At 37.8% G+C, this 26,410-nt stretch overlaps 3 protein-coding genes across 6 annotated transcripts; 1 reads left to right on the top strand and 2 right to left on the bottom strand.

Annotated features, from left to right (window-relative positions):
• Window positions 1–32: 32 nt before the first annotated feature.
• LOC110842471 lies at window positions 33–10,707 on the bottom strand. The gene is made up of 11 exons (XM_022088219.2): window positions 9,425–10,707; window positions 6,694–6,703; window positions 6,589–6,611; window positions 6,432–6,515; window positions 4,449–4,515; window positions 4,336–4,363; window positions 4,236–4,265; window positions 4,052–4,153; window positions 3,818–3,887; window positions 3,399–3,580; window positions 33–2,922 (listed from the first exon to the last, which is right to left on the bottom strand). Exons 1-11 carry the CDS (start codon window positions 9,443–9,445, stop codon window positions 2,112–2,114), a joined length of 1,428 nt encoding a protein of 475 aa, XP_021943911.1. The 5' UTR covers window positions 9,446–10,707; the 3' UTR covers window positions 33–2,111.
• Window positions 10,708–13,150: 2,443 nt separating this feature from the next.
• LOC110852865 (charged multivesicular body protein 1a) lies at window positions 13,151–14,813 on the top strand. 3 transcript variants are annotated; one of them, XM_022101014.2, is made up of 7 exons: window positions 13,151–13,434; window positions 13,552–13,626; window positions 13,705–13,872; window positions 13,967–14,043; window positions 14,137–14,265; window positions 14,406–14,593; window positions 14,656–14,813. In XM_022101014.2, the coding sequence occupies exons 2-7, from the start codon at window positions 13,620–13,622 to the stop codon at window positions 14,675–14,677; spliced, it is 591 nt and encodes a 196-aa protein (XP_021956706.1). In that variant the 5' UTR covers window positions 13,151–13,434; window positions 13,552–13,619; the 3' UTR covers window positions 14,678–14,813. The 3 variants fall into 3 exon arrangements, with proteins under 3 accessions (XP_021956706.1, XP_021956696.1, XP_021956721.1); XM_022101004.2 differs by having other exon boundaries at window positions 13,152–13,315; XM_022101029.2 differs by having other exon boundaries at window positions 13,177–13,195.
• Window positions 14,814–14,860: 47 nt separating this feature from the next.
• Window positions 14,861–19,271, bottom strand: LOC118434912. Of its 2 annotated transcripts, none has more exons than XM_035849558.1 (11): window positions 19,203–19,271; window positions 18,991–19,065; window positions 18,737–18,855; window positions 18,533–18,657; window positions 18,324–18,439; window positions 17,203–17,348; window positions 16,478–16,708; window positions 16,237–16,355; window positions 15,531–15,673; window positions 15,322–15,437; window positions 14,861–15,254 (listed from the first exon to the last, which is right to left on the bottom strand). In XM_035849558.1, exons 3-11 carry the CDS (start codon window positions 18,848–18,850, stop codon window positions 15,216–15,218), a joined length of 1,149 nt encoding a protein of 382 aa, XP_035705451.1. In that variant the 5' UTR covers window positions 18,851–18,855; window positions 18,991–19,065; window positions 19,203–19,271; the 3' UTR covers window positions 14,861–15,215. The 2 variants fall into 2 exon arrangements, 1 of the variants encoding a protein (XP_035705451.1); XR_004834381.1 differs by having other exon boundaries at window positions 15,232–15,254; window positions 15,531–15,567.
• Between the last annotated feature and the right edge of the window lie 7,139 nt (window positions 19,272–26,410).

Genomic DNA, 26,410 nt, shown 5'->3' with positions numbered 1-26,410 from the left:
GAGATTCAATAAATACATTACAGAGCTTATGATAATTTATGCACTCGCAAATGAAAGCTATATCTTTATTTCTATTGAATGTACAGTGGTATTCAAATTTAATTTCAAAATCTTTCATCACATTCGTAATACAATTGCATATATGTATGTACTTAATTATAAATATGTCCATAAACTTTTATTACTTCATGAAAGCGTAGCGTACTTATCTAAATGATTGCTCCACTACAGTCGAGTTCACAATTATTTAATGTTCATATGGTCCTTTCCATGTCATTTCATTAACGCATTACAAATACCAATGACGCATTTCCATTTTAGGATCAAAGCATAATCAATATTTTAAAATTAATCATTTCATTATGCAAATTAAGTTCATTGATCAAGAATATAAAAAATAGCATAACATGTAGTCAGATTACAGGGGAGTAAGATTCAAAGTAAAAGACTGCGCAATTGATGCACGCATTTACAAAAGCATTTTACTGAATAAACAAAGTGAAAATGACGAAGGTATCAGCACATTTAATTTTAGTATTTGTGCTTACAGTTCTCATCCTCAGGGAGTGGAGAAAGTGCATACTCGTCATTATAACTCGCACGCAGAATTATCATTACTTATGCATTTCGGGCATTGTCTTTTTCACCTTAGTTTTCTTAATATAAGCATATCAACTTACAGAAATTATACTTCTCAATTCATTCCTGACTTGCCCATAATTGTCAAGTTCGATTATCATCGTTATGTACGGGGGACATGTAGATATATGTAGGTATGTACATTTATGTATCTAATTATTGGCTTTTCGCTATAGGTTAACGATTTTTATTGTATTTGTAGATGTCTACACTTGCATTATATAATCACAATGGCAATTTTAAATCATTGTAGGCTGACCAATATTAATGCCAATGATGATGAGTAAAATTAGTAAAGTAGCACCATTTTAAGTCGTGACGTGACATTTATTATGTACAAACGCCCATTTATTGCAAACACCAGGGCACCTAGTTGCAGGTACCTTGCATTTCTGATAAGGTAAGATAAGGCATAAACCTTTCTATCGTTCAACAACGACCAGCACCTTTAATGACCAGCATTTATCTTGGTGATGCGAAACTCGTTAATAACAACGCGTCAAAAAAATCAGCAAATCACTTGGTCTCCCATTAATCACGGAGGCTATGAAATATTCCTTATATGTTAGTGACCCGAGTCAACACAATACTTTGCTTTTCATGTATTTCTCACGCATAAAAAATGACAGGAGAGACTTGCTCCAGTTTTCCAGTTGGTTCAATTTTAGTGAATTGCTCTTAATAAAATTTCGATTGTATGTACTAGTGTTATAATCCCGCATGCTCATACATCGTTTATGCCCAACTTAAGAACCTTCGTGAAAAGTGATCGCTTATGGATCTGTGCACATACACGCACACAATAAACGCGAGGTTCAAATAAACGCGATTTCCTCTAATTCCTTAAACAAAGAATAATCTAGTTAGATGGTCGTAAATCTGCAAGGGCGATGTCTCCGAGTATGCTGATAAATGTGTAATATGTGTAATGAATATGTAATCATGCGAATGTAGCGATGTGTCTGAATCTCTGAATTATAGCAAATTTCACTGCAGTCATGTTTCCCATGATAACTCTGAAACATTTGAATCTCTTCTTTCTATAAGCATGGTATGCATGTATGTATGTAGTATTAGGTGTCATGATAACAACAGAAAATTGGGTCCACCACTCACGGCCGCTACGTTATAAGTACTTTAGCATGAGTGTGCAATTGCTCATATTTTATGAGAAATTGATAAGCGTTTTCCTTATATTGGTTCCGAAGCATTTCAACTATACGTATGCACCGTGATGCAAGTTTGTAAGCTTTCACAGTGACTATTATTGGAAGGTATAAAGTTTGGACAGGTTCCTATGAATGAATATCCATATATATGCGTTCATTCCTATATATGTAGTACCATGTATGTAAATATGCACATAATGATGCGACGGGTGAGAGAGCAGAAATGTGTGTAGGCCACGAAATTACTCGAAAGTGGGTTGTTAATAAATATACGTAACACCTTAAATGATTGTTGTGCAGTCCTTACGACGACTTATCAAAGGAAAATTTATAGGCACTCCTCTTCATAACCCAGCGAGTTATACCACGTGCACGATCGTGTATGGTATTTCTTGCAGTGGTGGTCGGAGCTGGAACTCCAGCAGCATGAGCGTTGTTATGAGCTATAAATCGATGGCACGGACTACTTGTTGGTGGTGGGGTCCCCCAACTTGTCGCAGTTCTACTGCTGCTGGCACTCGATTCTCCAACAGTGTTATTTTTTGACACTTCTGTCAAGGACGATGTGGACGTAGCAGGATCAGGACAGGAAGGCGTAGCAGAAGAAGAAGAAGAAGACGGCAAAGGAACAGCAAGAGTGTCTTCTGTCCGTTTGTCTTTAGCTGCGAGCAGTCTTGCTACATCAATTGGAGACACTCCAGACCCAAGGGATCCAAGTTGAGACTGAGTTACCAGCAGTGCTGCTCCAGGCTTTCTCGGCATTCGTCGTGGAGAGTTGGGGCAGGACTGGGTGGAAAGGAGGGCATCCTTCCGATCCGGCCTAATGCGAGGTGAGTCTTTCTCCAATGAAATCTGGCCTGGCAACGACGTAATGGAAGATACGGAAGAAATTGATAACATGGAATCACTCCTTCGAGATTGGGACTTTGAAGTCCTGTAGAGTATTGGGCTGGCAGGTGTGGATGTGGAGCCTGGTTGATTACGAACATGATTTTTCCAGCAACCATAATGTCGTTCCCAGTTCCGGGGGGAAGACGGTGGTTCGTTTCCACTGCTGTCCAATGACTTGGTACTCCCTCGCGGCGAGTTTTCACCTGATCTTTGCCTGGTAAATCTATGACAGAGAGAAAAGGAAGAGGCATGCAGTCGTAATAGTTAAAAGAAATGTGGAGTGGGAAGAAATTATTTAGCAGAGAGAAAGAGAAAGAGGGAGACAGAACGGGAGAAAGTGTATAGCGTTATAAGAGACGCTGCTCACTAAAAGCTCCGAAAACTAGGATCTTTACTGGTCACTTGGAGAGCCGTTTCTGCAGCATTTGAACATAAATTACAGGCAAACAGAGCAAAAAAAAGAGGAAAGAAAGATCTAGGGAAAGAAAGCAGCCCGGTCCTGTCAAGTTACAGATATATTAGTACCACAACTGCACTCTTGGCTGAGGCTGTAACTCCTCAGTCAGAGTCATGTGTGCACACCTTTTGTAGATATTTTTGCGAGGAAAGCGATAAACTGGAATGAAGTGATACAGACGTGCATAGAACAAGCGGGTAGAGGAGAAAGAAAGTTTTGGCACTGCAACAACCGCGTCTTACCGTGATGATGCATGGGCTCGGCAAGTTCCTGTGGGACAAATTCTAGCTGATGTGCATCGCCCATCGCAAATTGCTTTGGCAAGAAGAAGATGATCGTATGAAATCAAAAGCCTCCTGCAATGCTCTTCGTCATGTTCGAATTGCGGCGTCCCTGGGAATTTGTCCACCAACCGTCTTCGCTCCTGTATTCACAGTTAGTGAGAATTAAACTTTGCATTTTATGTTTTAACACTAAACAATATGAGCTTTATTATTTCTGAGATGATAAAAAAATAAGCAAATTGAGCTGAATCAGTGTAACAAAGGAATCAGCCAATTAATAAAATTAAGTGATTTTAAATCTCAGAGGTTCGTATTCATACGTATGCATTTATATTAAGCTAATTTAATTCGAGTTATACATAGTGATTAGTACTTACGTCGAGCAGCTTGGTGTTATCATATTCTTGCAACTGCTTTAGAAATCCGCTGTTTGGGTTGGATACGGCTCTAGGGTATTAAAAGATGGCTAATTAGATGATATTGCACATTAGTACTACACACCATATGCATGCACTAATCTCGTAAAACCTCTACATCAACGCGTATGTATTAGCTACCTACTTATTAATAAGATAATCTAATTTCCATTCTTGGATTTCTGGTTAACTCACCGAGCTCCTCTGACGACTTTGAGAGCTTCATTCCACCGAAGCGATGAAATGCTCATAATATAAGCCACCACGATCGTGACACTTCTAGACATGCCGGCCAAACTGTATTCAAGGGCAAGTTATTAAAAGTTATCACAGAGAGACTTATAGTTGAAGGCTGCATGAAATAAAATGTATATTTTACCAATGAATGAGAACATTCCCACCTTCGGCCCTATTATTAGTTAGAAGTTGTAAAATCTATCAAATTCTCTATTTTCAGCGTTCCATAAAATTATACTTACCTCGCTTCGTGAATGAAGTCATTGCACGCTATATAAATAAATGAATATTATTTATACACCACACGTGCATATCTACATGTGTATCTCTATTACGTTTTCTACTATTATTTTACCAGGAAAAAATTGTTGGAGATTCTGCGAAGGAGTATCAGATGCTGTGATGCAAAGATATTCCTTATCCTGTTAAACAATAAATTGCATATCATGTAGTTAAATATCTAGTAGAATTATTTCAACTGACCTTTAAAATAAATTACAAAGTATATCTTATTTTCATCATGTTCCTTGATTCGCCATGACCAAATCTTACGGGCTGAACCACATCAAAATGAAAATCACAGTGCTTCGAGTGCACAAGAAATGCTTTGAGTGAAAGTCGTGCCACTCAATAACCGAGCAGCGAGTGGTTGTTTCATCCCAAAGCGTTCTCGACGATCAAACGAAAATCTTTCCTTGCTTGTGGTACGTATAAACCTATGATGCTTCGTATCTGCTGTGTTGGGAGTGGATTTATCTGAGCTCTTCCTGAGAATAATAGAGATCACTGCTGCTTCAAAATTTATCAGTCTTCATCCATATAAATAGGAAAAGGCTGTAATACTGCGACTATACGGCTGACCTTAAGCGAAATCAGCTCAAGTCCTGGCGATACATGTATTGTTCGCAGTTCTCTTAAAATGCTAAGAATTTACGGGATGGTTTGAGTCCTGTTCCCGTGCTTGGCTGTGTACTTATGTAGGACCGCTTTTATTGTATTTCATAACTGAGAAGCCCTTCTTTGTAATAAATTCTTGTTTTTGAATCTACCAGATTTTGTTAACAGAGCATAGATTCAGCACAAATACATCTATTGATTATCAATTACTCTTAGGGACGTGATTATTACCATTTAAAAATCTGATTATAGAATATGAATTCTAATAAAGGATTATGACATAAAATTTAAAACTTTAAAAATTCAAAAATTTTAATTTTGCATAATAAAGGATTATTACATAATTGGCAAGTGAGAAAGTAAGAAATTGATCAGGTATTTATATGGTCTGGGAAAGGCTAATTTTTTATTAATTATCACTGTTCGCCTCTTGTTGTATGTGCTGAAGTATTAGTTTGCGTATGACATCATCAAAACAGGTACCACTCGTACATGTAGTAATACCGGTAATAACACTAGATGTAGATATGTACATAGCGGAAAATTAAAGGCCAAGGAAAGAAGATATTTTATTAAATTTGAAAAGTTTCGAGATTACATCGGGATGGGATTACCCAAAAAGTTGGAGGACTCATTCCCAAGAAAACTTTAAAAACATTGTCAGCGGAAAGGCGATGAAATATATATAATACAAAACAGCGCTGAGCTGAGTATCAAATAAAAAGATACATGACGTGAATAATTTTTTAGATTCCCAGAATTATCAACTTTTATTAGACGAGAGACTCGAGCACCAGAAATTCCCTTCGTCTCTTCGTCTGTCTCTATATCTAGACGAAGGAGGAAATATGAAATTGTGAATATGTAGGTTTTCTAAAAAAATAAAATTTTTGACAAGTCAGGAAAAGCAAGAGTTTTTCATTTGGAAGTATTATATGCATATCAGTACGAGTACGGCCGCACGGCATACGTACATGATACCGATAGAAATGAAAAGATTTTCAAAGCAAACAGTAAAATGAAAAATACCAGCAACACTTTGATTACTCTGGAGACTGGCAACCAGACAGGATCGACCGACTTGACGGTTGCCCGTGAAGAATTTATCTTTCTGCCATGCTTTCCTTTCAGAGGTGAAAAGGACCCGTTATTTATTGCGAAGAATATTTCTATACTTCCGCTATTCTTTGACAATCGCATTATTTGGTCTCCCAGAACCACCTACCAATTCACATTGCGCCACACCACTGCAGTGGCATTGAGGATGGTTGCTTTATTTCGCAATCACCTAAATATTTTGCAAGTTGGATTTTGTTTCATTTCTAGCAACAAACTACTAGATATTAAGTCGAATTTTTAACTTTTGCTAAATATCTCATTGTGTTTCACTTTTCATTCATACTTTCTAAACAAAAAATAATTACTTAAAAGCTGATCGTACCGTATGTAATCGACGGGCACAATCGTGAATCGCAATGATGTGCGTGATTCTATGACGCTCAAGCTGTCCAGCGTCCTTTGAATCCTGTAAAACATTCGATTGTATACTTTGAAGTGAAAATAGTGAAAATATTCATTTATATATCGCATATTTTTACCCTATAATTTCCAACGAATAATCCTGGCACAGTACAATATACATATGTTAAATATATAGTACATATATTACAGCAAGTAAGTTAGTACGTAAGTTAGATAAGTACCTGGAAGTACCTGCAAGAAATACGACACACATAATTAGCTCTTGAAATGAAAATGATGATCTAAACCTAAATTCTACTCGCCAAGTATTCTAGAATATTTAACTACAAGCACACATACGAATAATTTATGGGGCTACTGAGGAAGGAAATTTTTGAGAGCCGAGTTTTGTAGCATGAACAAACTAAATGTTATTTAGAAAGAAATTGGAGAAAACAAATAAAATATTCTTGGCGCATTCAACGCTCATTAGAGGAAAGGGGATTCTTTATTCATGGTACAGTCCCCACAGAGGAGGGCACACGGGCAGGCAAAGCGGTGGCATAAATTGCAGCAGTCATTCAATCCACAGAATTTGCTCGTTTCGCTTATTCGCTTCACAGAGTTTGCCGTTTAATTTCTTCGACCAACTGAAAACTCTCACTCTCAATTTCTGACTCCCATGTACATAGATAACCTTTGTCAGCATTTTGACATTTCCATTATTGGCAAGGTTTTTTAGGCAGTGCATTGGCTTTTATTTCTTTAAATGCGTATTTCGATCGTGTGAAAATTTTGCTAAAATTTAGCTCTAGTGAATTTGTAGAGGTCCCATCAAGTAAGACTCTTTTAAACCATGTAGATATATGTTACAGATGCATATCTCACATTATCCGTTGTTAATGTGAATTATACTTATGGGAATTATTTACAAAGATTAGGCAAATTGAAACTTATGAGCTAAATATTTTATGAAGTCTTTTGCTGAACTTTATTCTTACGCTTGCGTTAAATAAAATTATAAAAACTCCCAAACAACAGACATTACGCCTTTTCATATTAATTAAGCTTAGATTTTTCAAAATAAGAGAAAATGAAAAGTAAAACACGAACAAGCTCTAAATCTAAAATTATGAAGCAAATATGTGTATACATTTGTACTTATGCAATAGTTCGCTCAACATGTCACGTTTATTTTATCCCTCACAAAACTTTTCCATTTTGTGTAAAACCCACTTTCATTTACAGAAGATGACCTAAATTTAGGCATTTATTGTTTATTCGAGAAAGGGGGTTTTCCGATTCTGATTTACATGAACCGGTCAGTTATTCGGTGCGATTCCTTTCATCAGAATAACCAGGTCGAACGACACTTCTGAAATAGGTCGACCGTGGTGAGATGCGAAATTGCTATAAGCACACCGTTCTTACGGCACACACCGTGCCTAAAATTGCCAAGCAAATCGATAGTCCAGCCACTATTACGAAAGCGAAAAGGAACTCGTTTCCAAATTCCTCTCATGCATTACAATGCGAGGCAAGGTATGACTGGCAACAGCGTCAACACAAACAGTGAGACTTATTTACTTCCATCTATTGCAGACCACCCCACATCAGATTATTCCACATGCAAGCGAACTTCAGTGTTCGACTTTCTCCACTCCTCAACTAAGGATTTCTTCTTATAGCATATGACAGCTGAATTCAGTTGGTTGGGTTCCGACGTCTTAAACCCCGAATGCTAACTAAACATTGTAAAATGCGAGCGGCAATCGAAGAAAATGTTTAACGTTAGAAACAGAATAAAGGGCTTTCATTCATGAGGCAGTCGTCAAGTAGTCATCTTAATGAACCAACGAATATCTGAACATGATATTTGCTACATACAGTTCAGGTAGGAAATTTAGGTAGGATAGATGGGCGGGTTATCAACGGTGAATGGCAGGATTACAAGAAGGGTGACAAGAAGAAGTCGAGGTTCAGTTTGGCTGAATATAAATTATTTATTATGCAGCACATGGCTTGGCGGATGAAAACTCAAGCGATGGGCCAACGTGCTTCATTTCCAATGCTGAATGTTTGCGCACAACATTAGTTCAGCATTTGCAGAAATATTGAATTGTGTTTCCCACGGAGAAAGTTTCTTCATTTGTTCGAAGAGTTGAAACTTGGGCTGCATCTAACAACGCTCGGATTAAGAACGCTAATGGAAATGAGAACCTGGAGTTGAGTCGTCAGCAGCTTGGCTCTTTTCCCAACACGGGAATATTGCTGATCCAATTAAACCCAATCCGCCACCACCGTGCTAAAACCTTCATGAATGAATACTAAAACGTCTCGCCTCTTATTCCCCTCTCTCCTCAGAAATATGTACATGCTTTTAAGTTCTTTAATTATCGTTAAAACTCATTACTTCTCATTTACTCACTTCTCGCAAGGTCTAAGTTGAGATACACAATAATTATAAATGTTTATTTGTGTATGTATGTATGTACACGTAACTTAAATCAAGTAATTGACTAAAAAATGTGATGGATTGTAATTGAAAGATAATTTAATCGTTAACAGAAGCATGCTTCGTTCATCAGATCCGATATAATATTGGCCTATTTTTGGCACTTAATAGTATTTAATTAATTTACAATTTAATTGCTGATCCATCCTACAGCGAAATTTCATTTCGTCCCAATAGTTTGCAAATCCCCAACTTTACTTGTAAGATTTCAATATAAAACAAGCAGATTATTACATGCATGTACGTACGTACATCGTACAGCAAAAGCGTTTTTGGGAGTGATAAAACAGTTATTTGAATCGTGGAACCAATAATAATCCTCTTTCTGCAAAAATTAAATTCCTGCCTCTCCATCGATTTTATCATTCGCCAAGTGAAGCGTGAAAATATGATGGCTAATTACCTACTATGCCCTACAGAAGCATGTAAAATGCAAGCGACGAGTTTTTTTTACTTACCCTATTCATGCCATTGCCCATCGTGAGGCACGGACGAATTAAAGTGAGTTATGGGTGACATGTAGGAAGGCTTTGTTACAAGTGGACACATTGAATACAAGAAACTCTGTACTGCTGCTTCTGCTTGGGAAGAGCGGAAATAGAGGGATAACTTTGATTGAAAAAAGTAAAGAAGGAAATAAATTCGGAAATGAGCGAGAGGAAATATAAGGTCAACTCATAATGCGGATTATGGTTTCAAGAGAGTCGAAGACGAAGTACTTTGTATGCAGGAGAAGTAGGTTGGTCAACTAATTACGAGTATTTATAAGACGGGAAGAGCACACATGGGGCACACTGGATATTGGGGTGTGGGTTACTGTAGGTTATTGTGGGGGTGGAGAAGTTGGGGAAGGGACTGACCGGTACTGCGGTGAAGGGAAAAGAAACACCAAAAGGTGGTGAATCCAATCACACCCGTAGCGTGCTGATCACTGCGGCTGGGATCCGTCTCCACAAATCCTCTTATACCCAAAAACTCACTCTTCTGCTGCTGCGATGTTCTCCCATCCATACTTTCTCCACTCCAACTAGTATGCCAAACAGCCTAGAGGAGGCAAAAACTTTCTCCTCCCGATAACGGGACAAGGGAAAACTGCGCTGCCCTCGGAAAGTTTACCAGTCCAGCCTGGAAAAGGCCCGTTTGCTCAAAACAGGTTCATTCTTCTTCTTCTTGCAGTGCAGTGGTGACGGGACACGAGGTTGCATATTTTCATATATGTAGAGATGGATGCTACTAACCAAGCAGGTTTTATACACTTGCATGCATACTTATACGGCATGCATCCGCTCGGCGCTTTCCTCCGTGCATCTCACCACCACCCAAGTTAAGATGTATAGTATTCCCTCTCTCAAAAAAATCTTTTCTCTGTACGTGTATATTTACAGCATAGCTTCACTGACACGTACTTATCTTGAGTTGAACTTGTGTAGTGCACGTAAATCTCTATTCATCCACATCACCACCACATCACACGACAAAATAAATTCGCTCTAGCTCTCAACAATTCGCTTCAATCTGCAATTCTTGAGGACATAACTGAGTTGTTCGTGTTTTCCTGCTACTAACCAAGTTTAAGCTTCCAGATTGCACATCTAAATCTCGGGTTTAACCAAGGCTAGAGTCTTTATCGGATGGCTCCATTGTGTGACTAGGCACGGGACCATGGCGCCTTCACATATTATTCACTTTCTTGGCTTACTTTTGTATTTCATATGTGCCCTTGGAAGTCCTTGGAGCTTGAAGTAGTCAGTGTAATCTTCTTCACATTTCTCTCTCCGTCTTGCACATTGTGCTCTCCAGCTTTCTCCATAAAGATCTCCTTCAAACTCGGTGCATGCAAGACAAACCGCACGCCTGCTGGAATTGAGTTGAGGATTATTTCCACTGATTTCATTGCCAGGATCAATCACTCATTGTCCTCATTCGAGAAGAGATCAACTCACGAAAGCACACACATTTCTCCCAGGCCCATTCTTGAACATTTGTTGGTTGTGGTTTTTAAATGGGAAATAAACTAGTTCACTGAGGATTAAACTTTTACTTGCTTCCATTATTGTCAATCACTGAAATCGTTCTCGCAAGAAGAAGATAAGATGATCCATGTCCATATCTGGGATGTCATCTCATCACACAAATGGATTGGGATGGCTGGAATTTCATATGAGCTGCGGGCCGACCACCTTATACATACAAAATATATGGAAATGCGGGGTTGACGTGACGTGTTAGCTAAATGAGTAAAGCAGCAGAATGGATCGGTGCTGGAATGATTGATAAGTTATCCAGAAACCAAACCATACCATAATGCATTTCCCGAATGTATTGAATCTCATTCCTGCATGATACGTATACTCTGTTTGTGCTCACGTATGCCAAGTGAACGTTAGTCTTGCTGTTCAATCGTCAAGTTTCGTTCTAGCCAACAAGCTATATACTTGTTTGTATAGAATTACCTGCATGTGATAAATTCTTTCCGACTGCTTGCTTGCATAGGTAGTTAAGTCAAAGTGAAAGTTGATCCGTGAACATTATCTCACATTATATCGCATCACCTCGTAAAATGACAGCAGTGAAGGTGCCCTATTGATTTTCATTGTGCTAGCTTGTTGTTTCGGCCAATGTGTTGTAAAATAACCGCATATGTACTTAGATATATGTAACCACTATTGTAGACCTCAAGGCATAATAAACCAGTAAAAACGCACTTGCCATTATTTTGTATTACGCCACTTATACTTAGACCTAGTTAAATTAGTGTGCGAATTGTCAGAATAAATGGACATTTGAAAAGCTCTTGAAAAGCTCTCACATGGCTGGCAGATAAAATGGGAAAGTCGAGTCAATTTAGGAAGACAACGTGCAGTTGATAATATTCTTCTCCACAAGAGTATCATCAAATTTTGACTGAAAGTAGATACGCAATAAGTTGGATCATCCAACTTGGATGAGTTGGTGAGCCACCAGCCAGCTAAAAATGTAGGTGAAAGTTTACAATGCAAAACAAAAGTCAGCACATTTAATTCCATGGACAACGTTATATCGACATGAATAGAAGGCACAGGCGAGGGAAACAGAAATATGTACACATTCATGTTTGAGTTTGACACGTTTTAGTTATTCCTGTTGTCAGTGTTTCTCAATTTATACGACTCGAGGGACTGAGTCCAGCTGCATACAACATGTTCATCCCATTAATGTTTTGAACTATGGGCATTATGTGTATGGACTATCGAGAACGAGGGACGTGTCGCTTTCACTCGCTTATCTCGGATCATCACATGAATGACATATTCAAAGAACAACAGACATTTTCGTCAAATACGGTTCACTGCCCTATCTACTACCCATCACGACATAAAGTGCTTTCTCCCTGACGATGTACTGCTTTACTTTCATATGCACGTAACATTTGGTCGTATGCAAGCGTCCCCTAAACGTGTTGCCTGAACTGACATAAGCAACACTAACATTCAAAATGCAATTTGTTTTGGGGATTGTTTCATTTGATATTTGGGAATTTGTTTCTATCTTAAAAAGTATTTGAGTGGTGACTCCATACATTTGAAGTTTGTATAGACTTTTAGACTAATATTTCTTCACTTTCACTCACGGGATTGGTTCACCACTTAATTCGCATTAAAAGGTTGCTCATATACCGAAAACTATTGTGATATTCTATGAAAAGGAAAGGTGTGCCTTAAAGTAGAGCAGTCAATTTCAATTGCACTGACCAACCTATTATAACTTTGCATCATTCATTTCAGATTGCATTTCAGTTTATTAAGAACTAAGTCGGTCCTCTTTTTTATAATAGTCAGTTATGGTTTTTGGCACAATGCCATCTAATTTACTCGTTCTTGGCGTGCAACATCAGTTCTGGAGAATAGTTCAGAAGTAAGCACAAGGTCTCTTCGTCCAATTTCTGGCATGCAACGGATTACCAACATCACGAGAAGAAAAACAAATTTATACGACAGCATTGATCCTGCATGCTTACACTATATTGCTGATTTACAACAATGGTACTTCCTATAGTCGCATGTCATTGTATTTTCCTCGTGTTTTCTGTAAAAATTCTTGTCAGTTAATTTTGCTGCACAGCATACGGAGAAAGTTGTGTGTGCATGAGCAAATCTGACGCTGGGGAAATCTGGTGTTGGGGAAGTTGGAAAGCGGTGGCTGCAACTCGCCCAGTAAATAAACAAACCAACGGCTGCTGAACTGATGAGGTAATCACAGTTGAATTCGTCACTCTTTTGCATAGTTCAGTTACAAAAAATTCTTCATCCCACACGAGATAACAAAGTCACGGCGTGAATTATTAGTCACCCTTCATTGTGTTGAAAGGAGTAAGTTAATTCACCAAGTTACGAATTATTTATTCGCTTTGCACAAATTGTGCATTTCTTCGCAATTCTCAAAAATCTTGTGCCTTGCTTGATTTCAATTAAGTTCAGTGTTACTTTAGGTAAAATAAATCTTTAATGCACAAAGTATACAAAAAATAATGTTGTACACATATTTAAACTTCAAATGTCCTTAAATAATTTCAATCATGAGGGATATAATATTTTATTTTCGACAGGTGACAGGTAATTATTTCAAGACCAGTTCATCTTGAGGGGATTTTGTGGAATTGAGGGAAATTGTACAATGGACGGTAATTCATCTTATTTACATATTTTGTTAAAAATGAACCCATGAAGTTTATTAATTACTGTGAACTGATGGTTAATAGATACGCTCTTCCAACTCCGTTTTACGGCTAAGCAACTTGAAAAATTATCTAAAAAGGCAGAGAAGGAAGAAGCTGCTCAGAAAGCAAAAGTTAAAAAAGCTCTCCAACAAGGAAACATCGAGGGTGCAAGGATATATGCAGAAAATGCTATTCGAAAGAAAAATGAAGGTGAGTTATCTTGATGAATACAAATTTCCATTGACTAAAATGGCTTGGTTCAAGTTTCTCTCGCATAACAGTTTTGGATTTACTCCTGAATTAGGTCTCAACTACCTCAGAATGTCGTCCAAGGTTGACGCTGTCCGGTGCAAAGTACAGTCAGCAGTTACAATGAAGGCGGTTAGTAATTTGTGCATTTTCTGAGTAACAGGAGGATGTATTTGCATTTTGGACAACTGCAACTTTTATATTGGGCATTTTTGCATTTTTCAGGTGGCGCATAATATGCAGACCGTTGTAAAGGGCCTTGAAAAAGCTATGAAGGCTATGGACTTGGAAAAGGTTTCAAAAATTATGGATCAGTTTGAAAGTCAAGTAGAAGACTCGGATGTCAGAATTTCTGTAAGTCTTATGTAGATATGTAGATATTTGTATATACTTTAACTGCATTATTTCAGTCTAGTTGATTTTGTTTATATTTTCTAAAATTAAAAGCGCATATATGCATGTTTTATTTTATTTTATTTGTCCCCAACTTACAGGTGATGGAAGACGCAATGGGTTCTTCAACTACTACAAGCACACCTGCACAACAAGTTGACAGCTTAATTAACCAAATTGCCGACGAATATGGACTCGATGTACAATCACAAATTGCGTCTGCGGCAATTCCCAGCACTGCATTACGTGCTGACACTAAGAAAGAAAAGGAGGAGGATTTATCAAAAAGGTATGTAATTAATGAGCAAATTGGAAAACCAATTGTCTTATATATTTATTATTACTTTTTAGGCTGCAAGGACTTCGAAACTAAATAATCAAGGAGTAATTTATGACACAGACGACCTGATACAATATACATAATTCCTTATACCGCAAGAGTTTTACTTATCGAATGGAATAATACAATATGATTATCTGGAATGAAGACTTGAATTTTTTATAAGACATACATGCGTATTATATAATCATTATATAATTTGGTTGGCGAACGCTCTTTTTTCTTTCCCCGATCACAATCTCTCTGTGACAATGGGCGCGTCACCTGTTGGGGTGTTCGCCCAGCAAACGATTATATAATACTACAAATTTGCTGATAGTGTTTGTATATATTTTTAAGTCAGCAGGAGGACATTCAATCAAACGTTTATATTTCCTGGTTGTTTCATAATTTTCATGTTGAAACTTGAAGCTCGCCAATATTATTGCACACTATACACTATTGGATTGAGTAGTGTTGTTCTATTTACATGTTAAATTGAACCTTAAAGTATTGTTTCATTACATTCAGTCACAAGAAATATTTAATAGCACCAGTAAAAAAAATAATACTTATAATCAAAAATAACACCTCAAAGAATTGGGTATGGGTAGACTGTTGCTCCTGAAATCTGTATTAAATTTATAACATTTTACAATATTGTCTTATTTGAATAACACTTTTATGACAAAACTTACCATGAATCGCACTCCACAGACAGATTGTGAGCATATTAATGCTATTATAAGGGACAAAAGTCCTTGTACCATTCCACAAATTACAATCACTCCTCCAAGAATTGTCACACTCAAATCTGATTAATTAATAATAATGCTATTTTCAATTCATAATCATCAAAAAGTTAACAAATCGGTTATAATGAAATCATCTATAAAATGCTTTGCACCTGAAGCTTGGGTGTAAGTGCAGTCATCAAACGGGGTCTGCTGAATACATGAGCCAAATGAAGCAACAATGTAAAGTCCCACAGAGACCATTATGATGCATATGACGAATTGCACCAGTTGGAGGATAAATATGAAAAAAATTCTAATGACGAAAATTTAAAAATACAACCGTTAGCACAAAAAAAGTAAAGGACAATAGGAAAAAATAATATATAACGAAGCTCTTAAAACAAAGGAATACAGTTTTATTGATTTAGAATCATCTAGAGGGCGCTCATTTACTTCGGTAACAAAATTGAAGACAGAACAGTAAGTAAATTAAATTGGACCTATCCTAAATAAATTTCCGGAATTTAGTTGGAAATTATGGTAGCGGAGGTTTTGATCGCGTTAGAACACCTATGCTGAAGGGAAAAGTGTACAAAGAACCAAAACCAAGCCCTCGGAAGAAGTTAATAAAAAATACTCAAAACGAGAGGAAATTCATACCAATTACTAGTTTGAAAAAATTCTGAAGCAAATAGTCGATGAAAATATTCAAGTAAATGGTTGGAAGACCAAATACTAGGTATGTATGATTGACAGAAAATTGTCATTGCAAGTATCACCGTTTGTGAGTACCAATCTTTCAAAAATTAGCATGGAAAATGTTACCGAATTAAATGAACACACTTTATATCATGCAAATGTTGGTAAAGTATTGACCTTTGAGACGTTGGGTTTGAAAGCAAAATTATAACTGAAGTCACAAAGAAATACACAGCTCCCCAAACTCCGACCCCAATTTTTATTCCGTTGTTGCTCACCAAAACTAGCATGGCTGTCTGCAGAACACGAGAAAGGAAATGAAGTTAGGATTTGCCATGAGGAAAGCAAAGTGGATGAGAAGCTCAGAGTAGTTTGGATGCAGGAAATGCCACAATATATAATATTTTAGGAGCCGCACCTGAGAGCAGAATATAATTAGGGAAAATATCACTCCAGCAACGCCGATGTACTTGAAAATGAGGACATCCGCTGAACCAAGCATCAAATCTGGAAGGGGCAAAGGCATGGCAGGGTCGGCCTTTGTTTCCTCTTCAACGTTATTGGCCATTCCACCAGCAATCCCATCATCTCTCTCGCCACCATCCACACTCTCGGAGGAACTGCTAATCGATGGATGGTCGTAATTGTTCTGTAAAAATTGGAAAAGGCGTTTTATGTATTAGAGTGGTAGTGCCTGATTGGGTATGCGTACCTGCAACGTGCTATACTCATTCCTTACCGTCTTCTTAAAGTGAGTTAACAACTTTTCTCTTTGGGGAAAACAACTTGAAAAAATTGTGATTAATTTAACGCTATTAGCACTAAAAGAGTGACACGGGGCGGAAGGATTGCATTCTGCTAAACCATGAAAGCTCAAGTGTAACACATCGACTTGCAATACTGCTGCATGTGAGATAGTCAAAAGATGGGTAGACAATACGAAGATGCTGATTAACAAAATGTTTGCATGTATTATGCGCTGTAGGTTTTGTCTGTGCATAGTTAAACATATTGAAGGAAGACGACGTCAGGGACAACCAACCACCTTGAGCGTTTGGATAAGTTGCTGTCGACGTGATAAAGCGTCGGGAGGAGGAACACGAACGTGTCCCACTGTTTGTGATTACTTGCCTACCAACGCACCTCTTTTGGTTGAGTTTGACCCCCATAGGCAAGAAAATAGCATTTGTAGGCGTTATAAGAATTGAGCCCCATTTCGGCGATAGCCAAAACCATTAGACCAATATTTGTCGTCAATATTGTCGTCGATGACCCGACTTCTTTCGCTCCTGAAAAGTAATAATATTGAACACACTTAATGGAATTCCAGAGCTCAAAGCTGCTATTCAAGCATTTCTCTTTGTCCAAGCAAGCGAAGCCCCATATCTTTTCGCTGGTATTGATAGTTTTACAGTTCAGGACGTCGACGGTGGCAACACGTAGCAAAGGCAAAGAGATAGATAGAAGTGGTGATATGTACCATATACTCTGAATTACTCTGAGTGGACTACTGGAGGCTGTGCTTGCTTCCTGCCACCACCCGGAAATCTTTCACCATCATCTATCTGAATTCTACTCCTAAGCCGAGAAAATGTCCTCAAATTTCATTTCCAACTTTTTTAACACTCGTAATTCATTCATTTCGTTCGATCCTATTCTGCCTTCAACCTCAGCAATATTTATGGCGACAATGCCAGTGCATGTGTGAGGCGGATGAGGGCGGAGAAAGGTGCAGCTTTTTTCATCAGACTTTCCTTGCGTTGCTTCCTTTCACCAAGATAAACGATGTGTGCTTTTCACACGTGCTTTTACTATGCTGTAATATTTTTTCCAAGACTGAACACTAGTCAAATAGACAAGTAATGTTTCTAAAAATATTTTTCTTAATATGTTGACGAATGTAGTTTTAAATTTTGAATTAGCATTATTTAATATTAATTTTGAAAGAACATATATTTGCGTCAAAATGACGAAAGGGAATAGAAAGGGTTTGAAAAATAAACAAGTCCCATTTGGGAGGGTCCAACACAATTACAACTTGTTCCCGTGCGAGCCATCAATTAAATGCTACGACGATGTAATCAATTATGAGACGGCATTGCAGGCTGTGCAGAGATACATATATCAAATAAAAACCCTATGGAACAATGCACACAGCAATAAACGAAATCCCCGAAATCAATACGGACAACACGGGCGGTCCATTCATTCATTCATGCATTCGACCTCACATGTACATACTTTTTTATGTATAAAGAACCAACCGTATTCGTCAGGATTCCATACGAAATTATAGACGCCCAGCATAATACAGCTCGCCGTTAGCAGCGGAATGGTCATCGTGGCCGCAATTATCTGGAGCACCAAGATGGCTAATAGTCTGTTGGGAGCACAAAAAATCAAGAAACCGAAGGTTAATTTTCGTTGGTCTGATGTACTAATCCTGCAGAAAGACCATTTAATGCCAGAATACCCATTAAAGGTGCAACGAACAGACCAAAACAGGGCTAATCCAGCGGTCATAAAAAAGAAAAATGATGTCCATATTCCAGTCAGAGATCGAGTAGAGAATTCATAGGAAGCAGCGATTGCAATGGTCTTTACATCAAAAGAATCGAAAACGTCGTAAACAATGCGCTCATAATAATTAATATGGTCAAATTAACAGGTATCATACTTGACATAGGAGAATTAATAGAGACGTCCAGATTTCGGCGAATGAAACTATCCGAATAATTCTTATCTGAGACTGGACCGTGACAGCCTTCTCAGGTGGGCGTTCATCCGCCATTTCCTCTAGAAACAAATTTATTATTTCGTATTACTTATTCAGTGAAGCTCTTACATATTTATACACTTGTATGCATATATATGTATATGTATGTATTCAAAATGTGCATATGCCCATTACTGTGCAAACATTGCATATACCTTTATTTCATGAGTTGCTCTTCACATTGTGAAAATTAACAGCTCTCCTTGTTTTCTTTTCTTGGTGAAAGCATTCTAGAAAATGAAACTGTCTGTTACTCAAGAAAGTAAGTGAGTGTTTCTTGGTGGAGATGGGATGAGAGTATGCTAAACTCACACACTCACACTTTGTGCATGTCTGGATACTTAAAAAAGGCAGGTTGTTTTCTTACCCGTTCAGAATGTAGCGGACAAGTGGACCTCGTTTAAGAGCTCAAGACAAACTGTTCGACAGTTCTTTGCTGCTGGCTTCTCAAAATGACAGAAGCTGTTATGTCAAATTGTCAGTGCACTGGTGGACATTACATTCTAATTCCATTATTAAATGAAGAATAGTGCCCAACGTAACACGGTCCAAGTCACAAAACCAATGATAGATATCAATAGCATTTTGACGATTGAATAATTTAGTGATATCGACGGTCGTTTATTTGTTCCACCTTTTCACGTAAGTCTGCGGAATGAAGTGGCAGGTGCTGGACTTGGGACATTTTATGTTGGCAACTATACACAACCACACCAAAAACGGGAATCGTCTACATTCTCGTTGCTGCGTGGTAAAAAAGTTAGCACTTCCAGAGACAAACAATATTGATTAAAATTTGTGTTTAATTTGTAACACGCTCAAATTCTTGTGGAGCAGCGTTTTGAACTATAAACTATTTATTTTCTGCATTGAAATATTCATTATTATTATCATATATATATATACTTAAAGTCGATAATTTTACAGGAAGCGAATATGGTTTTCAGTTATACCAACAGAAGCTTGTTAATCGGAGAAAGTCAGGTTCACAATTTCCTTGCGTATGATTTGCATACATATTTACATGCTTAAACCAACCAATTGAGTCTGAAAAAGTTTAAGCCAAATAAGCTTTCATATTGAAATGTGCACTTATATACCTTTAGAAAAGTGCAAAATATATTCCAGGATTCTGTATGTCCTTGTCAAGTTGTCAGACAAGAAGACACTAATTTTTCGTGTCTTAATATTTAAAGACGGGCTGCGTGATTCGCTTCATTTGTTGTGTTAGCACTAGAGAGGCTAATCAGATTCATAGAGACGTCACTACAAGAAAACAAGAACAAGGAGTGTGACATGAATTTCAACAATTCTGAGGGACTAATTGTGCAAATGTCAGGCTGCTTGTCACGAAATTCCTGTTGAATGAAGCCCTCGGATTACATTGACGTACGTGATCAGGCACTTTATGTAAAATGACAGAACCCCAACGCCGTGTATTTGTTTATACCAGAGGAGCCGTATATACTACATGATCTAACTAACTTGCTTTGGGTTCCTCAATAATACACCAATGATATCAAAAATCCAATGACACTGAAAATCTAGGAAAGAGAAGGAGGACATTCTTATTATGCATTACAGAATAACTTATTATTCACGACAAGTAAAAATGTAATATACAAATTTTTTTTCAAGGCAGTAGTGGTGCAGGGGTAAAAGGTCCTGCGTACATACTTATTACAGAGAAAGACACAAAACAAGAGTTGATCTACAACAGATACAAAAATTACAAATCTGATTAAACTCTGCTAACACGCAAAGTCTCAATATGTACGAGAAACTACGTATAAACTGCAAAAGATACAAAAGAAAATACCACTTAGAGTCTGGCATGTTTATGATAATGGTGCTTGAGGTATCGGTAATCCACATTGAGATTATTTTCATTTTCCGGAAGTGTCCATCAGGATAATAGGATTGGACTGAGGAGCCTTGTAGGCGCATTACTTGCTAATCTTGATACTATTGCTGCTTCTCTGATGTATTTCTGCAAAGAAAATTAATGACACGTGGTCGGATCGATAAAAATGTGTGGTGGAGCTTCCATCACAGCCATAATCGTGCTTATTTCTACTTCTACAGACTGTATGGCAGCCCTAAAATTCCATACTGGTGTTTGTTGTAAATCTTTCCTACCAACAAGATTGTATCTACAAGACTACAAACCTTCTGAAGTATGTACACATAAGCACAAAAGTTACAAGTAGCACAAGTGCTCTTCAACAAAAAGCGGAATTAAAATGGTTAGTCATTAGTTGTTTATGTCATATTGCTCAAATGACAAACAACCTCGAGATTAAGTCACAGCATAATTTTCCGTTGGCTACATAGCAATTGATGCAAATTATTGTATCAAATTGTTGGCTATACTAAATTTTCCACATTAAGCAAAAATTCATAAATGCGTAATCAAGATAAAAATTGGTTATTATTTATAAATTTGTACAAACACATTGATATCCACTCTAATAAAGCGTTAGTGTTAAGTCGCTGACTGAGGAGGAGAGTACGCCAACCTGATAATGACAGATCTTGATGTCCTTTGGATATATGGTAGTACCCCCTCTGAAAGTAAAAAGTATGAAGCGGTTTGATGCCATGGCCCAATTTACGCCCGTCACACCCCTTTGAAGGCGCGCCCGATGCCAAACTAGCTGCACTAAAAAATTCGCCAAAAATCCAATTTTGTTCGGATTTTCATAATAGTTACATATTTATGATCCCAAATAGTTGCTTTATCATATCTGATATCAATCTGAACTTTTTTGGAATTTTGAATTTTTTCAAGCCATGCCCTTTTCAGGAAATATTCGAAAATATTGAAAATTTCTGAAAAGTTAATTTTGCAACTGAATATGATAAAGCAACTATTTGGGATCATAAATATGTAACTATTATGAAAATCCGAACAAAATTGGATTTTTGGCGAATTTTTTAGTGCAGTTAGTTTGGCATCGGGCGTGCCTTCAAAGGGGTGTGACGGGCGTAAGTTGGGCCATGGCATCAAACCGCTTCACACTTTTTACTTTCAGAGGGGGTACTACCATATATCCAAAGGACATCAAGATCTGTCATTATCAGGTTGGCGTACTCTCCTCCTGAGTCCCTGTGGCTCTCAATGCAAGTTGCCCCGTAGAGAGACAAAGAAGGAAGCGAAGCAACCACTGCATGCATGAATTTTGCATGAGTCTCACTTCGCCTGCATGTGACTTTCACGTACGCTTGCCATCAATCTCAAATTAAATGCCTTTGTATATAAACACAGTGTGCAAGTAAATTGAGTGAGTGAGCAGTATACATAACTCATCAATAGTGGTTATCATGATAAGTGATCTTGATAAACACTATTAATTAATTATTTTAGTTTGAGAAACTCCACCCACAGCGAGTCGCATATCAATTCGAATGTATTTTTGACGCTGAATCCGAATCCGTCAATAGCTTGGCGTTAATTATAGAAGTTGAGGTTTATGGAACTTAACGGGAGCGTGAAGCGTGGGAATTTCAATAGTTAGCTATGCAGTTACTCCCACGCGACGGGAATTTAAGTAATTAGCTATTCAACTACTCCCACAGGGGGAAATTAAATTGTACTGTGACCAGGTTAATTAAAATGCAGTATGACTTGGGCAAACCCTCACTCTGATGTATGTAGTATGACAAAGTCTCTACTGGGAATTATTTAAAGTATAGTATGACGGATTTTCGCTTTGGGCACACCCCCCACTGGAAGTCTAGAACCCGGCCTTGGCCGGGCTATACGCTAGTTACAAATAAAATGTATACACATAAATATGTACAAACATAACTGTGTATATGAATTTTTTAAATGAGAGTAGATATAAGATGTCTTTACATTCACAGTTTCACAAATTGCAATTGTGATCACAAAGCCACCTGCTGGCTTCCTGCATGCCGTTGAAGAAGTTGTCTGATTTTCGAGGCTTGTCAGCTATATCAAGTGGGGTGGAAGAGCCTTGTAATTTTCTGGGAAAGATAATCTTGTACAATTAAGCTAGTATTATGTTTGAGCTGGTATTTAAGCTGATTCCTTTACATTGAGAGCACTTTGAGAGGGCTCGAGGCTTGTAATTTAAATCAAGCATTGGCTGTGTCTAATACGGTACATTGAAATGAAATGGAGCAAAGCATAATGATCCGACCAATTTAGAAATCTTCCTCGCGATTTCTGATAACTCTCATTAGTTCGGTTCGGTTCAAGTACGTATTTATAAAATATAAGCGGCTTGTATAAGATTTGTGACTGTAAGTTGACAAAATAAATATCGCATTACTACAATCGATAGACCGGTTTTGGGAGAGAAAAGCGCCTGTTGAAGCACTCGTTTAATGCTGTCTCACGCGTTCACAGTAGGATTCAGTAGTAAAGCTGCTACTTTGCTGGAAATTCGGCAATCTCGAAATTGTATTCATCCAAATCTCCTTTTATTTAAAAATAATTATTTCTCGAGGCAACAAGCAGCTCAAACGTCTTGCCTTAAGATCAATACAATTCGCTTTCTCTAGATCGCAGTTCGTTACATGTACACAGCAAATATATTCCAATTCGAGTTTGGTTCTAGAACAAAAGTGTGACTAGGTTTATCCGTACAAGTGCATGTGTAGGTTGGTTGGTATTTATGAAATTATGGAAACAATTCATTACTGTAATAGATGTATTGTTCACTGATCCAAGTGCTTGATTCAAAAACAAAATCAATTTAAATTAGATCCGTAGTACCAAAAGTTATGAATATTCATGCATGAACTGTGACTAAATCTATTAAAGTAACTCTCGTGCTTTTGTTCATTCCTTCCTCCAAGTTTGGTTTGTACAAGTTTAGTGTATATTTAAGTTTGAATAAAGCACTCAAGAAGGAGAGTGAGATCGAGAGAGAGAGAGGGAGAAAGAGAGAGAGAGCTAGCGCAATAAACCAACTTTTGGGTGTAAATGTGAATCAGTGGTGAAAGTTCAACTTGAGCAGAAGGGATGATCCCGAGTAAGCAAAGCGAGCAATAAGAGGCAGCACGAAGGCGAGGAGGAACGGAGCGAGAGGAGAATGGATGGCTTCACAGACAAAGGTTTGTTGTCACCAACGCAAGTTCCATAGTTCAAAGTTGGATTAGATTCGTATGGAACAATTTGGAAGATTTCAACACTTGCACACCAAAAGTTTGCATGTGGTAATGCTGCCACTCTGGAACTGCGGGGTTATAGAGAAAGTTATCAGAAGGTGAGACGCCACTATGCTCTTTGAGCGAATTTCCTGTCATGTACATGTACAGATCTCCTCCGTTTTTTTTGAAAAATTAAGGAAAATATTTATTTATTCTACAAACTCAAGCATCCATTTCATTTAAGATGTTGACATACTTTTTATCTTACAATAGATTCTTAACAAACAGCACAGGAGTATAAAACTTCAGGTAAGGCTAATGTGTATAAGTGTGTTAAACTTGTATAAAATATAAAATTGGGGTAGTACATACATATGTGTATGTTATTCATATGCATATGTAGTCGTGCAAGTAAACCTTAAAAAAAGCTTTGAAAAGTCGAAGTTTAGAAAAAAACTGGTATTTTAAAATATGACTAATATTGTAAATTGAGTGTTGGTTTTATTGCGAACATGAGAAACGACCAAATTAAGCTAAGGATAAATTTTATGGATACCTGACGCCACTCGATAAGCTATGCTGCGAACTATGTGCGCATACGTACAGGCAAATAGTTTATGTGTGTATTTTTCACGAAAATTATTCGGCAGTCAGCCGACAAGTAAGTAAGTTGAGACGGATTCCTGAATCATTCTCAGCTTTATACGTAAGCGACGTAAAATATTATGTAATCGTCTTTGGATTTTTGCTTTTTTGCAAATAATTTGATATATGTGCGCATTTGGCAGCTATATTACTCCGTATATTCAATCATTACATCATTGGCTTAAGAATACTTGAGCCACTGATAATATGCTATACTGCATTTCGATATCCACAAAAGGCAACTTTCACCTATACAAAAGATTGTTAAACACCCAAAGCGAGGGAGATTAGACAAGACAGCAAAGTGGAAGCTAATACGAGATCATGTTTACATACTTAGATGCAGAGGCCAAAAGCTCGAATAGTACATAATTCCACCAGAGTGATGATACATACATCCATACAGAAACTACGCCTAGAAGTTCGTTACACGCCAGCCCAGCAGTCTGAAGCGACAAGTTAGAATTTGGCTAACTTGCCTCCTAATCGAAGAGCGGCGGCGGAAGAGGATATGAAAATGAAGTTGGCTGAGAGAGAGACGAGCTGTGTACAAAAAACAAAGAGGAACTACGATAGAGAGGTTTGGATCCGTAACCGTAGCAAATGTTTAATGTAATGGATATGGGAAGCGGAAATCAAAAGGCTAGGCTGAAGCAACCCAAAACGCAATAATCGAATAACACCCATCAGTGGAAATTGGCTCCTCGCTTCAGTAGTAATGAGTATCCATATCCATTCAGCCCAACCTGTCACCCTCACCGCACAAACACACCGGTGTCGTCGTCGTCATCCGTTCTCCAAGTCTTGCATCCTCCGTCGCTTGGTCACCATCCTACCTTCTCATCAATGACCGTTGCTGGAGAGAGGTTGGCATGGGCAAACCACCATGTCAGCAAACTCGTCAAAAAGTCAGCAGTGGTGGTGGCGCCTGGATGTGCTCTTAATTTTGAAGGTGAATCCTCCAGCCAGAAACTTTTCAGCAGCAGGAGCGGAGTGTAAATTACAGGGGCACCACGGTTCATCTCATCATCATTATCTCCATTGTTCCTTTGGCTTTGTTTCCTCTGCCCACGACATGGGGAAAGTGGGTGTTGTTTTTTTTGCAACAATAAAGTTTGTTGGCATCATCATCTACTGCTGCGTGCCCAACCAAGTATGTAGTGCAGGCAAACACAATAGTTGTGAAGCAACAGTCGTGCCTCCTATTACGTACACCATTACCCACTTACATGTCGGGATATGGGTGGCATAATAACGCTGCCTCATGGACGCTTCTCCTCTTCTTTGTTTCTTTTCATGGAACTTTTCATTTCAAAAACTTGGTACGCGATGATAAATGAAACATTTCATCATCACATTCTCCTTTGTAACTATTTACACTCACTTTTAATTTAGGTTCACATTTATTACTAGTCTATGTTTAAACCCATATGCAGAGCGGAGCGGAAGGACAAGTGAAATATATATGGGAGTTTATGGGACATGTTTTGGGTGATATTAATTAGAATTCTTATTAATCGTAAATGAAATATGCATTGATGGAGTCTATATGCAAAGTTCGAAATGTATAATTCCTGTGGTGCATTACGTAGTGGAAGATGATTACATTTGAGTTCTGATTGTGCAGATGTAATTCGACTCTCTGGTCTTTTCCCTCGACTTGTTGATCGTCATTCGTATAATTTTATAATTTGGGGTTTACTTTGAGCCAAATAAATTGAAATTTAATGCCAGTGGCGGAATCAGGTTGAATTTCATTAGTGATTTCATTTTGCAAAAATACAATTTTATTTCGTCTCACTTTGAGAG

Source organism: Folsomia candida, unplaced genomic scaffold (genome assembly GCF_002217175.1).
Source record: "Folsomia candida strain VU population unplaced genomic scaffold, ASM221717v1 Fcan01_Sc001, whole genome shotgun sequence".
Lineage (NCBI taxonomy): Eukaryota > Metazoa > Arthropoda > Collembola > Entomobryomorpha > Isotomidae > Folsomia > Folsomia candida.
This window is presented reverse-complemented; position numbering and strand designations above follow the sequence as displayed.